At 39.0% G+C, this 10,449-nt stretch overlaps 1 protein-coding gene across 1 annotated transcript; it reads right to left on the bottom strand.

The window, feature by feature from the left end:
• Positions 1 to 2,656: 2,656 nt before the first annotated feature.
• On the bottom strand, positions 2,657 to 8,474 carry LOC109038940 (uncharacterized). Its single transcript, XM_072299768.1, has 3 exons — positions 8,192 to 8,474; positions 7,553 to 7,654; positions 2,657 to 6,275 (listed from the first exon to the last, which is right to left on the bottom strand). Exons 1-3 carry the CDS (start codon positions 8,270 to 8,272, stop codon positions 5,814 to 5,816), a joined length of 645 nt encoding a protein of 214 aa, XP_072155869.1. The 5' UTR covers positions 8,273 to 8,474; the 3' UTR covers positions 2,657 to 5,813.
• Between the last annotated feature and the right edge of the window lie 1,975 nt (positions 8,475 to 10,449).

The raw sequence follows: 10,449 nt of genomic DNA, 5'->3' as shown, positions 1-10,449 counted from the left end.
ATTCGTAACTTTTTTCATAAATAAGAATTTTTGGAGAGGAAATTTTGCAATATTGTCTAATGCCCATACGCGATTTTACTTAGGATGGCAGAACAACCGACTTTCCTGCTGTCCTTTCCGACCAGAGCTGTAACGAAACGGCCCAATTCTAAAATCAGGATTTCTTTAAGTTTTACTGACTCAATTAAAACCTGTGATCTAAGTAGTGAGGAAATTTAAACAAAAACCCCCATGAGCGTGATTTCAGACTTTGACCCCACAGTTCCTGGGAACGTTTGAAATCACACCCCTGAAGGTTACTCCGCGTGGTGGTCGGAGGTATTTTTTGGTTTGTATATGAGTTGGTCGGTCAAATTTTGAAGAAAACTCGATGCTCGATAAGCTAACCCGAAGTTCGTTGAAAACTTGATCCCGCAGTAAGGCTGTCGGTTGTTATTTGCTTACCCCTGATACTTTTTCGGCACACACATACGATGAAGGATGCGATACACATGCGATATCTCCGTTGCAAGATTTGAGAATTTCCGATTATGTTCGATTTCTTTGAAGAATACTAACTATTTCTTTAACATTTTTGGCGAATATATTTGAGTGCCTTAAAGAATATTTACACAACAATTCAAGAAAAACCGACAAACATTAAACAAAAATAACACAAAAAAACAACAACAACTTGAGAGGAGGCTTCCGACGTCGCAATTGAGGATACACAATTCTCTGAAGTGCTTCCTGGGCGCGTACTGATGCTAAAATGAACTTCGCGCAAAATACGTGATTAAAAAACAATTGTGTAGCACAAAAATTCCATGCACATACTTTCATTCAGCATAAATATGTCCTTCTGTCACTTTTACAGGAGTAGCTGTTGCACATTATTTTCATCGCGGTTGAAATGAACCCTTTACAGCCTTTTAATCAAAATAGTGTGCACCGTGACCCATTTCCGAGTTAATCTCATCTCGGGAAACCCCGAAAAAGTAGTTGCGGAAAACAAGTCGCGCTGGCGGTATTCGCGCGGCGTCGGGCGATAATTCACGATCGGGAGGGCGGGGGGTGCGGCGAGGGCGCATTTAAATTCCGCGCACAATTTGCGGGAACAAAAAAGAAACAATATTCATTACTCAGAGAGATGAGCACGGGGAAATTGTTATTCATTTATTCCACCGATAGGCGGCTGCGGGTCCCCCCGTCCCCCTCCTTCCCTGTATCACAATTTCTTGCTATCATTTGCGTAGATTTACGGACCCTTATCGATATCACAACTAATTAAGGTTTTTTAATGTTCTTCAGTCAGGAATTTATAATTGGAAGGAGAATGCTGCCTGTTGAGTTCAATGTTTGACTGTGTTAAAAAAACAAAAATTCAAGTGGCACAGGAAAAATTTACAGAAATGTTCGGCTAGTCGCGGAGAAAGTGAAGGGTACAGTGGAAAAAAGAACACATTGGATCTGGAGTCCAGACTCTTGAAAACATCGACAAGAAAAAATACTCTTAATTCAATCAGATTTAAGCTTAAAGCAAGAGCCAAGCCTCTTAATTTGAGCGGATTTCCTTTTGATTTAAGCTTAAATCTGATTGAATCAAGAGTCCTTTTTCTTGTCAATGTTTTCAAGAGTCTGGACTTTAGATCCAATGTGTTTTTTTCCAGTGTAGGGAGAAAGGTCTTTGGTCTCCGGGGGCAAATTTTCCATCGAAACGCTCCGTCAACAAGAGTCAAAAATTCAGCAATGAAGGTTTCAACGGAAAACGCTCTCAAGTATCCTTAAAAAATATAAGTTTACCTGCTTACTGTCACCTTGTGCCAAATATTGGCCTGATATTCAAATTCTACGGTTTTAACATCTGAATACTACAGAAATCCAGTAGGTTTTTCTCAAAAGCACGTTTTTTTAATAGCGACTACAACTTTATATCGTCATAACTCGGGTTGATTAAACATTTTTCATTCGTTTTCATTTTTGTGCAAACGCTTGATACAGGAAAAATATCTCCCAGTAGTTGATGATTTCCTCATCATATTTTTAGTAGATAAAAATTTCGGCGGAATACCCCGATGGCGGCGATGATATTCGGTTATCGTGACGAGAATCTCACCAGAACATTGGGAATTTCGGTTTTTCCGAATACAAATTAGATGAGGAACTCAGAGGGGCGTAATTTTTCGCTCATAAAGACTCCATGGCCACCGTGTAATGGTACCGATGACTCAATCTGAATTTTTTGGTGGCATTTTGGCATTTGGCTCCTCTCCCAATGGATTGTCATAACCACCAAAAAATGACATCTGTGACGTTAAAATATGTTGCAACTGGACGATCTCCTTAAAATTCTTAAGATAGATTGTCGTTTTCCTTCTTCCCAACGCATTTATAAAATACTAGCAACCAACCCATGCTTCGCACGGTGATAAACCGTCATTAATGAAATTACACCATGTTATAACAATAACTTTTGTATTAATATATTTTACTATACCTATTATGCCCATATTTATATTTTTTAATATAATTATTCAGAAGCTACAAAATATTTTTACATATGGGGGCTGTTGTTGTACCCATCAGCAAAAACAAAAAACATGTTTGCGAGTATCAATTTTGTAAATATGGTAGTAATTTATAGACCCAGCAGTCTTGAAATTAAAAAATAAATAACTGTTGTAAGAAGATGTATTTATTAATTTCAATAAATAAAAAAGGCAAATTTTGAGATGTTGCTCTACACTAAAAACATTAAATGAAAAATCATACAAAAGAATAAACTTAAAAAATATAAAATCATGAGTGTGACAGACATTTTGAGATCTTGCGCTAGACCTAAAAAAGTAGTTAAGTTATTTATTTTAATTGAATAGCAACTTGAATTGACAATAAATTTTGAAAGAAGATATAACATGCTCTGAAATTTTGGAAATTGGAATTGGAATTTTGAATTTATCATCATTTAATAACAATTTAAATTTATAATCTGGAAAAATTAAATTATTCCGGAAAATAATTTCGGACTTTTAAATGTGAAGTACCAGTATTGTGATGCCTTGCATTTCAAAAAAGAGGAGGTGAACGGCCATTTTAACAGATGCTGTCATAATGGTCTTCTCAGACTTGCCGAGCCTGGAATCGAAGACCAACTTCGCGACCTCTTCTCCAAACCTATTTTCATGACCAACATTTTGAGGTACAACAGTTGTATGGCTTTTGCATCTCTGTCTGCTTCCAAAGCTCATATAATTTTGAACCAAATCTTCTGCTATTGAATACGAAAAATCATGGAGAATTTAAGTTTTATGTTGACCAGCTTCTCGAAAGAAAAATAAAATTTCTAAGGAAGTCTGCAACGTCGCAAAAGAAGAAACGTCGTCTCTCATTTTGCCCAAAAATATGTATGTATAAAATTGAAGGCATTATGACTGGCCTCTCTCAACTTATATTCGTATGTAACGATAAACAATGGGACGCGTTTGCTACGGCGCCTTGATACAACTATATAACCTCGACGGATGTCCGTATTGCGTTCAAAAAATTGAAGGCGTTTTGACCCCCTGCTCATACTACCTGTAGTTGATTCGATCGACAAACGCGTTGGTCGGCGGTGACGGGGACTTGATGCATTTTTTTAAACTTGATGGATGTCCGTATCGCACCGACTGTAGTGCGAAACCACGTATCTCCATTGCGGTGTTTCAAAATTTCCCGTTCCTAATTCATCCCTTCCATGAGAAACAATCCAAATTTACGACTATAAATTTTGAACCAAATCTTCTGCAATCGCATACGAAAAATCATGGAGAATTTAAGTTTTATGTTGATCAGCTTCTCGAAAGAAAAATAAAATTTCTAAGGAAGTCTGCAACGTCGCAAAAGGAGAAACGTCGTCTCTCATTTTGCCCAAAAATATGTACGTATAAAATTGAAGGCATCATGACTGGCCTCTCTCAACTTATATTCGTCTGTAACGATAAACAATGGGACGCGTTTGTCACGGCGCCTTGATACAACTATACAACCTCGACGGATGTCCGTATTGCGTTCAAAAAATTGAAGGCGTTTTGACCCCCTGCTCATACTACCTGTAGTTGATTCGATCGACAAACGCGTTGGTCGGCGGTGACGGGGACTTGATGCATTTTTTTAAACTTGATGGATGTCCGTATCGCACGACTGAAGTGCGAAACCACGTATCTCCGTTGCGGTGTTTCAAAATTTCCGTTCTTAAATCATCTCTTCCATGAGAAACAATCCAAATTTACGACTTTAAATTTTGAACCAAATTTCTGCTATCGAATACGAAAAATCATGGAGAATTTAAGTTTTATGATGACCAGCTTCTCGATGGAAAAATAAAATTTCAATAATTTTTCCATCACAATACTGGCACTTCACATTTAAAAGTCCGAAATTATTTTCCGGATAATCATTTTCGATAATATTATCAGTGCTCTGCCGAAATGAATTGAGGTTATTTCCCTGTTCACCCCTACGTCGTACATTATCTATCTCACTGAGATAGCCATCATGCCGCACTTTGCGTCGCGCGGATAAATTGCGAGAAACATTGCCACGCTTCGCCGGACGCCCACGTTTTCGACTCCGATCCATTCTCAATATTAAAACGAATACGCGCACTTTACTAAAAATTCGGGATTCTTCATACACGACAAATATTAACAAAATTCAAAAGACGACGCGCACTGTACGAAAAAATCGGAATTCTTCATAAACGACGAATATCCATGACGACGAACGCCTCGGGCAGCCGAGTCATCAGGTGACCGAGAACGAACAATTTACAATCCTCTAATTACATCAACTTTCAAGAATGAACGCAGAACATTCTTAACACATATGAAAATATAACGTGAAATTACAGATTTCGTGATTTCGGCAACACTGCTCCGGTTCGGAATCTCCAAAATTAGACAGAAAAAACAGCTGATCGAGACGCAATAAAAGAAGGGAAACCACGACGACCAGACGACGACGATCGATCGCGGAACACCGCTCTAACACACGAGTCACCCTTTTTTAGCGTGTTTTCAACCCTTAGAATCAAAATTTCGAAAATCGGACGACGAATTGCACCCCTTCAGCACGAACCGCACATGCGTACAAAGTTTCAAGGAAATCCGCCTTCGGGAAGTCGCTGAAACATTGGGTACAAAATTGGGGCCTCTCCTTTATAGTTTCTATGTATTATAACCACCGAGCAAAACGATTCCGCTGCTCCTGGTTTCTTCCGGATCACACTGGACCGAACTTCGCGTTTCGAGGATCTTTTCGATGGGTAATAAAATGGAAATGTTGCATGTGTGAGGGATTTGCGATTTGACTATTGATACGTATGTAAAAGTTGGCGAGAAACACGATGGTACCACCGGTTTTCTCTGAAATCAACTCCCAAGCTCAAAACAAGCTCTCAAGTTGAGGCCAAAATGGAGGGGATATCCCACGCTATCCCGAGAGTCCACATCTATATCAAGACAAACTCTCCATGCAAAGATAGGGAGCAAATACATTGACAGGGCTGCCACTGTATTTGGGGACTCTAAGACTGAAAACACGGCATCACTGCTAGTGTATTTGCTCCCTATCTTTGCATGGAGTGTTTGTCTTGATGTAGAGGTGGACTCTCAGGGTAGGGTGGGATATCCCCTCCATTTTGGCCTCAATTCGAGAGCTTTTTTTGAGCTTGGGAGTTAATTTCAGAAAAAACCAGTGGCACCATCGTGTTTCTCGCGAACTTTTACTTAAGAATCAGTAGTCAAATCGCAAATTTCTCACTTATGCAACATCTCCATTATTGGTTTTGTGTCTCAAAAAGGTCTATAGGTTTGAGTCCATGGAGGCGCATCCGATGGCTTGTTCCAATCGAAAGGATCTAGGATAATGAACACTGTAATGATTTCCCATTCAACAGGGTCGGGTATACCGTAATAAATCTCATACATGTCCTCAATATTTTCCCTCTCGTCAGGAACCGAAACCGTCAAGGGTCGAACAGACATGTCCGAGGAGTCCTCGTGTAGGGGGACGAGGTTCTCAAGGAACCTCTTCACCCCGATCAACGATTTAAAGAAGCTCGTCCGAAATCGCTGAACGTTTTTCGAATCAAGAAATTCTTTATCAGTAGACGTCAAAAGTAGTGTCCAGCGCTGTTTTCTCGTCATTTGCAAAGGATCCCTGTAGTTTTGAGGCCACAGCAAACCTCCTGGTTGCTCCAACTCTGCTATACGGCTCTTAACGCGAAGGGCTAATAAATATATGTTACGTTGTTCCTGGAAAAAAAAAAAAAAAGCATTAAAAAAATTAAACTCTTACCGTATGTCTCAATCAGTGTTATGGTTTTTTTATGGTTACTAGCCACTAGTTTACTATTTGATATCTAAATTAAAGGACTTGTCCTACGCAGGAAAAGTTAGAATTTTTTTTCTTTTCCCCACGAATTCTGAGATTATCCTCTAGTTAAACAATTCCAATTCGTAACACAGAGCAAAATCAATATTATTGCAAATTTAACATCCGCTTTGAGCCGGACAAAATATTTTCCATGTTTATTCGACACCAAAGACACTAGCACTTTAAGCACACGTATTCTCATTTTATGGTTACACAGCTCCAGGTCACCATCACCAAAATAAGAGGGAAATATGACTGTAAAAAATTTCCGAGAGACGTAAAACGGAGAGAGGAGAAATAGTAACTAACGACAGGCAGCCGTTCATAGGCGGTTCTAGACCTTCATGCTTGAGGGTGCCCAGAGGTGGAAAATGCCGGAGACCTGTCCCGAAGGGTACGGTCGCTTAGGGGAGGCCTATGTCTCGCCCCTCAAGTTTTATTTCTTTCTTACCCTCCTTTCTCCTTTTCTCACCTTCCTTTTTACTGAAATACCTATAAATTCAATGTAGAAAATTTTCAGAAAAACTTTCCATCAAAACTACAATCTTACCATAAAAAAACAGTAAAATCTTTGTAAAACACGGCTATCAATATTTATTCTGTTTAAAAAATTTTCAATTAATTGCTGGAATTTTTTCTCAGTGTGACCGAATACAAAATCTTTAAAAGTATTAATTTCACGGTTCCGATAACCGTGCTTCATTTTTGCTTGGGGGTGCCCGGCACCCACTGGCACCCCCGTAGAACCGCCTATGCAGCCGTTTCAAACGTAAGATTTCTGTTTATTTCACGCTTTGACCGAGCGCAGCGTTAAACGTAACCGCACTGGAAAAAAAAGTCTCTCGGATCCAAAGTTCGGACTTTTAAAAAATTTGACAAGGGAAAATACTCTTGATTTAATCGAATTTTTGCCTGAATCGAGAGCCAAGCCTCTCTATTCAAGCGAATTTCCTTTTGATTCTAGCAAAACTCCGATTGAATCAAGATTATTCCTTCTTTTCAGATTTTTTGACGAGTCTAGACTCAGGACTTTAGAGACTTTTTTTCCAGTGTTTTTTCAGCGCTTCCTGCAAAAGAGGAAGAGAAAAATTACTCGCAATGTCTCCAAAAATTATAAATATGTTCTTGAATGGGAGGGACACGATCTGATACGCACTAAATCAAAATCCAATTTGCGTCGTTCCTCATACAGCTTGAATAACGTTTCCTCTTGAGCGAGAAAATTCGTTTTAAGTCTGTCATACTCGACTCTCAGAACCTGCAATAAGGACAATTTTAATGAAAAATTGAAGCTTTAAAAAAATATAACTTTGCAAAAAAGCGATGTCATGCAATTCCCACTTGGAAACAAATTGGAAGACCAAATCTTATGGATTCGAATCATGGGTTTTTTCAATTCGCACTAACTCGTGTACAGTTTGCTAGTCAGACGTTTCCATTTGGACTTAGTTTGATCCGTAAAAAAATTGAGGTTTGTGCCAGAGATGACTAGAGTAGACCTCAAGATTAAACTACATTCTGCGCACTAAGATCCAATATCCTCGATGTATTCCAAGTCTGTAGGTCTGACATAGATGTATGATCATACTGTAAAAGAGGCAAATATAGACTAAGGTGCGATACTACCATTGCGCCCTATCAATTTCGTTCCTATGTATTCTGACTAATCGATTCCCTATCTCTCTTAGAATCGAAACATGCATTTCAGATGGAGAAAAATTAATATCGCCAACTTACAAAAATTGTAACTGATAAGGGGTCATGATGATGGGAAATAGAAGATTTTGACAGTTACCGTAGCCGTTTCATTATTATGTTCTCCGTTTATCCCGAAGATAAGGGGTAAGATTAATCCGAATAAACTTCCAAAAGTCATTTGAATTAACTGTTGGCCTGCATATACATTTGCCTGGAAGATGCTTCTCTAAGATTCTCAAAGGATTCGTTTCTTCGCTCGCTGCGGTGAGGGAAACTAGAAGTTAGAATCTGTGTAGTATGATACCCCGGCACTAATTCACGTCCTAATCCGCATCGTAGCACTGTATTCTGAGTGGCCACAAACTAAAACTGTAAGTGTCACCATACGGACCAAATATTGAGTTTCGTTGAGTACACGCTTCAAGCCTCAAGTCATGACTTACGATAAAATGAGACAAGCTCTCCAGAAGGCCCAGGTTCATTTATACAACAATTTGATGCATTGACTACCTTCCCTTAGTTATGCGTCCCCAGACTGACATTTTCACCGACGTTAAATAAAAGGTTTTTAGTGTTTTTCAAACCTCCTGTTAAATTTTTTTGTGGTATGTGGGACCTGTCTCTATCCAAAACACCAAACACTCCACTAGCGTCCAGCGTCCAGTTACACGTCTATCTTATATTTCCTCCCATTAGCTGAAATCCATCCATAAAAGACCAAGTCTGGATCTATGCTAAGCCACTTTTTGAGATCAGTACATTTATATCCGAGTATCCTCTCAGTTTGTTTTTCAATCGCCTCTTTAAAAATGTTATCCGAAAAAAACAGTATAAAATATACTGTAAGTATACTACAAGTCTAGTCCTATGTATTAAAATCCGAACGTCACAGCACTTCTTACTTTATTAGTGGCATCTTTCGAGAGCAATAGTGTGGAAAAGAGTCATTATTGTCTAATGTAGGTACACTCTGTTTTAATACCACACTTGATCGAAAAAGACTTCTCTGATACCACCTCCAAGTGCACTGATGTGATCTAATGCTCATAACGCTTTATCATTTCTTCCAAAATCGTGTTATTACGATCGGTAAATGTTTACTTAAACGAAAATGTAACTTCTTGATTAACAAATCATTAATCTGTTGATATTATTTCTTATACCCAAGCATCAATCTCCTTATCCAATATATAAATTGGGGAATTTACAATTTGATTCTTTCCAAATATTTTCCCTACACGATAAACTTTTATGAAGTGAATGTTTTTTCATGCAGGGATTGTGACGTTATAAACGCACATTGTTTTCATGAACGCTTTGAAGTCACCAAGCTCAAATGAAAATTGACTTTTTGAGAGGCCATTCAACCCTCTTTTGGATACGAGAGTCAGTGGCAAAGTTCAAGGACACCTATCGTCTGAAGTCCCTCACAGAAGTCCTCAAGATCCCTTTCATCTCGCTGACCCGGCCGCATTGCTTTGGACGATCGTTAAACATAAGTGAAGAGTATGTTGGGGCCTTGTTGGAATAGAATGACGTCACTTTATCGTATATCGTCAACTAAGTAAAAATAAACCTTGCTCATAGGTAGATTATTTAGTCAGAAAAACCGGTCTGCATCAAAGTTCCTCTCCCCGAACATGATATGGACTGCATTTTGCAATTTGGACCTACAAATTCTGGCTCATCTGAAAAAACACTAATGTGCATACGGAAACTAATGGCAAATACGTTGTTTTTAAACCGGGCCGGAATTTATAGGTCCAAATTGCATAATGCAGTCCATGTCAACTCCTGAGAAACGGGCGGAATAGCTCACATATCATATAGTTATAGTCAAAAATGCAAACTAAAAGCGAGTTTCGTTCCTTAGCCACTTCCACGAGTGGCACTTTTACTTCGTGGATACCTAGGAAAACCCAATTAACGACAAATTTCTCGGAAATCAGCCTTTGAGCAACGTAGCTACAGGGCTTACGAAAAAGGGGTCACAACTTGAGTGGAGTTTGTGTAGCGATGCAATTAAATTATGATAAATTCAGCGACGGACTTCTTTGGAGGGAATGCTCCGATTTCCTCTTTCATCGTGTATCCGCGCTGTATCGATAGTGGTTCTCAGCAGTTCCGTGAAATTCCTCCGAATCATTTACGCAGATTAAACGCTAGAGTGCGCTGTTGTCGAAGTGCGCGAGATATCTACGCACGGGGGTTCGCTTGCAACCCGAGCAAGGAAGTTGAAACAAAATTTTCCTGACGGGAAAATATGTTACAAACGAATTTACAGAATATTGCATGATTAAAATTAAAAAAAACTTACTGTTTGTAGAGGCCGAAATCAGTTGCTGCTCAAGACAA

Source organism: Bemisia tabaci, chromosome 4 (assembly GCF_918797505.1).
Source record: "Bemisia tabaci chromosome 4, PGI_BMITA_v3".
Classification (NCBI taxonomy): Eukaryota; Metazoa; Arthropoda; class Insecta; order Hemiptera; family Aleyrodidae; genus Bemisia; species Bemisia tabaci.
This window is presented reverse-complemented; position numbering and strand designations above follow the sequence as displayed.

Excerpts from the sequence above, each read along its gene's own strand:
- LOC109038940 (XM_072299768.1), bottom strand. The coding sequence starts at position 8,272 with ATGACTTTTGGAAGTTTATTCGGATTAATCTTACCCCTTATCTTCGGG. Across the intron at positions 7,655-8,191 it reads ATAATAATGAAACGGCTACG|GTTCTGAGAGTCGAGTATGA; the intron begins GTAACTGTCAAA and ends TCCTTATTGCAG. Across the intron at positions 6,276-7,552 it reads GCAAATTGGATTTTGATTTA|GAACAACGTAACATATATTT; the intron begins GTGCGTATCAGA and ends TTTTTTTTCCAG.